Source organism: Papio anubis, chromosome 17 (genome assembly GCF_008728515.1).
Source record: "Papio anubis isolate 15944 chromosome 17, Panubis1.0, whole genome shotgun sequence".
Lineage (NCBI taxonomy): Eukaryota > Metazoa > Chordata > Mammalia > Primates > Cercopithecidae > Papio > Papio anubis.
In genome coordinates this window covers 67,674,436-67,680,713 of record NC_044992.1, presented here as the reverse complement: position 1 = coordinate 67,680,713, position 6,278 = coordinate 67,674,436, and the positions used below count along the sequence as shown (strand labels likewise).

The 6,278-nt window shown below is 56.9% G+C and overlaps 1 protein-coding gene across 1 annotated transcript; it reads right to left on the bottom strand.

Annotated features, from left to right (window-relative positions):
• Positions 1-419: 419 nt before the first annotated feature.
• Positions 420-3,725, bottom strand: GALR2 (galanin receptor 2). The gene is made up of 2 exons (XM_003913462.4): positions 2,686-3,725; positions 420-1,322 (listed from the first exon to the last, which is right to left on the bottom strand). Exons 1-2 carry the CDS (start codon positions 3,051-3,053, stop codon positions 527-529), a joined length of 1,164 nt encoding a protein of 387 aa, XP_003913511.1. The 5' UTR covers positions 3,054-3,725; the 3' UTR covers positions 420-526.
• Positions 3,726-6,278: the final 2,553 nt, after the last annotated feature.

Genomic DNA, 6,278 nt, shown 5'->3' with positions numbered 1-6,278 from the left:
GTGAAACAGCCCCTGGAGACTTGATCCTGGCCCAGCTGCAGCTAGGGAAGGAAAAGCTAAGGCCAAAAATGGACGGGGACTGACTGGGCTGTCCAGACTCAAAGGGGCCCTGGGAGCTGGAAGCAGGCGAGGACAGATCTGTTACACACCAGAGCACAAATGCGACTGGGAACACACATCTGTGTCTGTCATCGACCGACTTTATTGAACGCCTAAAACAGTCTGCCTGCCTCTGTCGCACGCTCCCCAGGCTCAGATTTTTATGCAGATTGTAACCCGGCTGCCTTAGGTGTGGTCAGCCCTCTTTCCTGGTAGCTCTGCAAAGGGTCCTGCACTCACCCCTAGGGAGCCCCTCTGTGAAGCCCCAGAGGCTTCCCACAGAGTCTCAAGACAATGAGAAACTCGAAACAGCGCTGTCGCTGCATGTGAAATGGTTTGTGCGTTTTATTAACAGGCAAAGCTCTCCCCACAGTCCCCCAACAATGACTCCAACTCTGTAACATCCAAGCGTGCCCGCTAAGTGCTTTCAGGTCACATCAACTGTCAGGATGCTGTTGCCTGCCTTTGGGCCCCGCCAAGACGGGCCGGGACCAGGCTCGAGGGTGCACGGCTGGGAAGCGCCAGGGCAGGGATGAAGGGCGTCTGCCGCCTCGCTCACGTGCGACAGGTCGGTGGACTCGCGCTCCAGCACGCTGCCACTGTGGGTGCCCGGCGCGGCAGCGCACACGCGGCCCGAGGCTCGGCGTGGGGCACGGCCCAGCAGGCCCGCGCAGATCTTGCGGAAGCCTTTGCGGAAGTGTTTGGAGACCAGCGCGTAAACGATGGGGTTCACGCAGGAGTTGGCGTAGGAGACCAGGTGCGAGAGGATGCGAAGCGCGTAAGTGGCGCGCGTGAGCGGGAAATGGCCGAACCACACGCAGAGGATGAGCGCGTGGTGGGGCATCCAGCAGAGGCAGAAGAGCGCGGCCACGATAAGGATCATGCGTGTCACCTTGCGCTTGGCGCGCCGGGCACCCGAGCCCGCGGCCACCGGGTCGACGGCGCGCCAGAGGTAGCGCAGGGTGCGCGCGTAGGTCAGGCCGAGAACCAGCACCGGAAGCAGGTAGCTGAAGACGAAGGTGCAGAGGTCCATGGCGCGGCGGCGAGGGGCGCTCCACGCGGGATGGCACACGGTCAGGTTGGCCAGCTGCGACTGGCGGTAGTAACTCAGGTAGGGCCCAGAGAAGAGCAGCGACAGCCCCCAGATGAGCGCGATCGCTGCCAGCGCGTTTCGAGGCGTGCGCAGTTCGCGGGAGTGCAGCGGGTAGCGGATGGCCAGATACCTGCGGTCAAACCGGGAAGGGAGACGTCGGCTGAGCGCTGGCAGGTCGCGACCCCGGCACCTCGGGCCCCACGGTCACTCTCGAGGAAGGTCCTTAACGCATGGTTACACCGCACACACCGGAGGTGGGGGTGAGGGTGTAGGTGGGGGCGTCCCAGCGCGTCCCAGACACTGAGCGGAGCCTGGAAATGCAGCGGGCCCGGCAGCGGGAAAGGTGCGCCTCCAAGCCATTCTCCCGCTGCCTCCCGGGGCCTGCAACCACGGACGGACTCCACTGAGAGGGCATCCCAAAGTCACCGAAGACTAAAGGTTGGAGAACCGGCTATGGGCTCTGGGAGGCTGTGACTACCCACTAGTGACGGTGCCGCGGGAGGGAGTGGGGAGGCGCCTGAGGCTATAGCAGACAGCCTGGAGAAGACATGTTGGGCAAGGGACAGTCAGTTTCTCATGGGATTCCTGAGAGAATCCAAGCTTTGTGGATCCCACCAGCGCGCTGGGAACCAACGCACTTCCCGCTCAGTGGCTACAGGAGGTGTGGGGCGAGTCTGGCCTCACCTCCGTTTTTCTGGAGAAGGGAGAGGGGAAGATACGCAGATTTCCTCCCCAGGAACCATCCTAGTGTCATTTCCAGCTTCACCTGAGTCCCGCGCTCTCCCGACTGTGCCTCTCTCGCTCTCCTCTGGCTGGAGAACCCCAGGGCACGCTCCTCTCCCCACCCCTGACTTGTTTTTGGTTTTGTTTTGTTTTGTTTGGAGGCGAGGGGCAGAGTGGCTGGGACTGAGCTGGGGACCTTTAGGCGCGCTTGCTCGGACTTCGGCGGGGGTCCTCGCAAAGGACCCAAGATCCACAGCCTGGACCTGAGCCGACCACACCAACCAACCAAACTGTGGCTTGCAGGCGAGTGCAGTGGGGAGTGCAGTGGAGGTGACTGAAGTTGGCTGCAGGAGACAGTCACTTTATGCACCAGATCCCTGGCTGGCGACTCTGAGCGAGTTACTTAGGAACTCAACTCTTCTGTACATTGGGCACTTTGTCCTATCCCACCCTCACGGGGGCATTAAGCTCAAGCTAGACGAACGCGCACAAACGCGTCGTACCGGGAAATGCTGCGCGTTGTCAGGCGAGGGCGGCGCTGGAGAGCCACATTCTCCAGGCTTCCAGGCCCCAGGACGAACCTAACCGAGGGGACACCACGGTCCCCCATTCTATTTCCTCTTTCTCCTCCTCCGCGCCCGCTTGTCTTCCACTGCCTTCTTAAAGTCCTCTCCCACTCTGCGCATCCCTTCTTGATCCCCCGGTCCCGCCTCCCGCTCCATCCCCCGAGTGGATGCCCATCTCCCAGGGAGGCCAGGGCGCTGGCTCACCTGTCCAGCGAGACGGCGGCCAGCGTGAAGCTGCTGGCGTGCATGGTGAGGAAGATGAGGAAGTGCACAGCCTTGCACAGCAGCGAGCCGAACACCCAGCCGTCCAGCGTGTAGATGGTGGCCTGGAAGGGCACGCAGCACAGGATGAAACACAGGTCGGCCACGCCCAGGTTGAGAATGAACAGGTTGGTGGTGCTGACCGCCTGGCCGCCGCGCAGCAGCACCGCCAGCACCAGCGTGTTGCCCACGGTGCCCACGAGGAAGATGAGCGCGAAGAGCAGGGGCACGATGACTGCCTCGGGGTGCCAGCCGCCCCCGCCGCCCACCTGGCTCGCGTTCCCGGCTCCTGGGCAGCCCGAGACGTTCATGGTGCCGTCGACCCCGAGGCTGCCTGGGCTCCTGCAGCCGTCTGGGTCTCCGTGAGCGGGAAGGTCCTGGGGCTGCGGCCACTGCAACTCCTAGTGCGGCTCTGGCAGGCTGAAGGCGGAGGGAGCCTCGCTGCATCTAGGGCGAGGATAGGGGTGCGCTGGGGTCAGGAGGAGGAGCAAGAGACCGGAGCGTGAGGTTGTCCCCAGCAGCGGCCGGCGGCGCTGGGGGAAGGGCTGCCAAGTGGTCCTGACGCGCATTCCACGGCGCAGGCGGAGAGTGGCGCTTGTGCCTGCTCCCGAGCTCCAGCCCCCAGATTCGGGGGTTCTGGGCTGACCAGGCGGACTGACTTCCCCAGCAGACGCCGGAGCGGTGGAGGGGTCGACCCCGGACCCTGCGTGTGCACCGCGCCACAGGGACCACCAGCCTTGGACCACGCGCGCCTCGGCGCTTCGCTGCAGCCTGGCAGGCGTGCGGGACTTCCCTGGACCGTCGAGGTGCGGGGGTGCCCTCAAAAGAGGACCCCTGGGAGATGAGGGGAGGAGACACGGGGCGGAGGCGGATGAGGGGTCCTGGAGTATGGCGCTCTCGCCCAGGCTGGAGTGCATCTGAGCGATCTTGGCTGACTGCAACTTCCCTCTCCCCGGTTCAAACTGTTCTCCTGCCTCGGCCTCCTGAGTAGATGGGACTACAGGCCCACCAAGCCTGGCTAGTTTTTTCGTATTTGTATTTGTATTTTTTGAGACAGAGTCTCACTCTGTCGCCCAGGCTGGAATGCAGTGGCATGATATCGGCTCACTGCAACCTCCGCCCGCCCCGCTTCCCCCACCCCGGGTTCAAGCGGATCCTCCTGCCTCAGCCTCCCGAGTAGCTGGGATTACAGGCGCCCGCCACCACGCCTGGCTAATTTTTGTATTTTTAGTAGAGACGGGGTTTCACCATGTTGTTCAGGCTGGGCTCAAACTCCTGACCTCAAGTGATCCGCCCGCTTTGGCCTCCCAAAGTGCTGGGATTACAGGTGTGAGCCACTGCGCCGGTCCACCTTTTTCCCTTCTCTTACCCATTGAACGTTTTCCCTCCAATTCAATCCAATATATTGAGCATGTATTGTGTCAGGCTCTGTCTTTGGCGCCGTCCCTCAGTTTCCTCAGCTGTAACAAGGAAATGGTAACACTTCCTTCTCAGAGGGATCTGCTGAGAAAGGAATGAGATGTATGGCAGAGGCCTGAACCCAGTTAGTTAAATCTGAATACATCAGATCTCAGATCCTTCTTCTTTTTCTCCTGACTTTATTCCATATACCTTGAGGAAATTCAAAACAGTAGAGTTCCACACACAAGCAGCATTTCCCTGGATGGTGTTTAGGTTGCAATAAAATGTAAACATTTGTTTCTGCAACAAGCATTTGGGACAACGAATCATTACTATTTAAGTAGAACTTAAGCCTCCCAGTTCACTGGGTCTGAAAATCACCACCTTCTGTCTCTGCAACTTCATAGCTGCCTCACCTTCTCCTGTTCTGTTCCCTGGGGCCCAGTGTCAAGAATATTATTTTTCCTCTTTTTTTCCCCCAAGGAAAAAGTCTCTCAGAAGCCCAACTACCTCCTCCTCTTGGTAAGGAAACCTTATTCACACTCCTGCCCTGCCTGCCTACTCATTGAACAGGAAGAAGATAACAGTTTGTGTTTGTGAGATGCTCACCATTTATTTATTCAACAAATATTTATTAAGCAGCTGCTCCTTTCCAGGCAGTTATGTGTCCTTAGGATATACTATACCAGTGAGCTCTACGAAGATCAAGGTCCTCCGGGAACTTTCTAGCAACAGAGACATACAGTAAACATAACGTATTAAGTATTGCAAGTTGATAAGTGCTTGCGGGAAAAGTAGTTTAGAGTAAGGGGATTTGGGAGCACCATGATGGTGGTGATGGTACAATTTAAAGTAGAGTGGTGACGCAGACCTCATTAAGTTGACATTTGAGCAAAGACTTGAAGGCAGTGAGGGGCTGGCAAAGGGAATATGTAGGGGAAGAGCATTTCTTTTCTTTCTTTTTTATTTTTTTGAGACGGAGTCTTACTCTGTCACCCAGGTTGGAGTGCAGTGGCATGATCTCAGCTCACTGCAACCTCTGCCTCTAGGGCTCAAGCAATTCTCCTGCCTCAGCCTCCCGAGTACCTGGGACTACAGGCATGCGCCACCACACCCAGCTAATTTTTTGTATTTTTAGTAGAATGGGGTTTCACCACGTTGCTCAGGCTGTTCTCAAACTCCTGACCCCGGGTGTTCCACCTGCCTTGGCCTCCCAAAGTGCTGGGATTACAGGCGTGAGCCACCATGCTCAGCCTCTTTTCTTTTTTTTAGAGATGGAGTCTCCCTATGTTCCCCATGCTGGTCTCAAACTCCTGGGCTCAAGCAGTCCTCACTTCAGCCTCCCAAAGTGCTGGGATTATACACATGAGCCACCGTGCCTGGCCAGAAAAGCATTTCAGAGAGAGACCAAAGCCAGTGCAAAGGCCATAATGTAGGAGCGCGCCTGTGTTCCTGAGGCAGGGAAGCCGGTATGACCTGAGTTGAACCAGCAAGGGGATTGGTAGGAGATGTGAGGGATTTTTTTCTCCCCCAGTCTAAGGATTGTGGCATGTAGTCTGCGTAAAATGAGGTGGCAGTGCCTGGTTTTGACTAGAGGACTAACATGATCCCACTTTTTTGGTAACAGCTTTGTTGAAATATAATTCATGTATCACGTATCACGCCTGTGATCCCAGCACTTTGGGAGGCCGAGGTGAGCGAATCATGAGGTCAGGAGTTCGAGCCCAACCTGGCCAATATGGTGAAAGCCCAACTCTACTAAAAAAAAAAAAAAAAAAATTACCCGAGCATGGTGGCACACACCTGTAGTCCCAGCTATTCGGGAGGCTGAGGCAGAAGAATCGTTTGAACCTGGGAGGTAGAGGTTGCAATGAACCGTGATTGTACCACTGCACTCCAGCCTGGGCGACAGAGTGAGACTCCATCTCAAAAAAAAAAAAAAAAAAAAAAAGATAAAAGAAATATAATTCACATATCATACCATTTACCCATTTAAAGTGTTCATTTGGCTTTTAGTACATTCACAGAGTTGTGCGACAGTTGCCACAATCACTTCTAGAACATTTTCTTTTTTTTTTTGAGACAGAGTCTCGCTTTGTCGCCCGGGCTGGAGTGCAGTGGCCAGATCTCAGCTC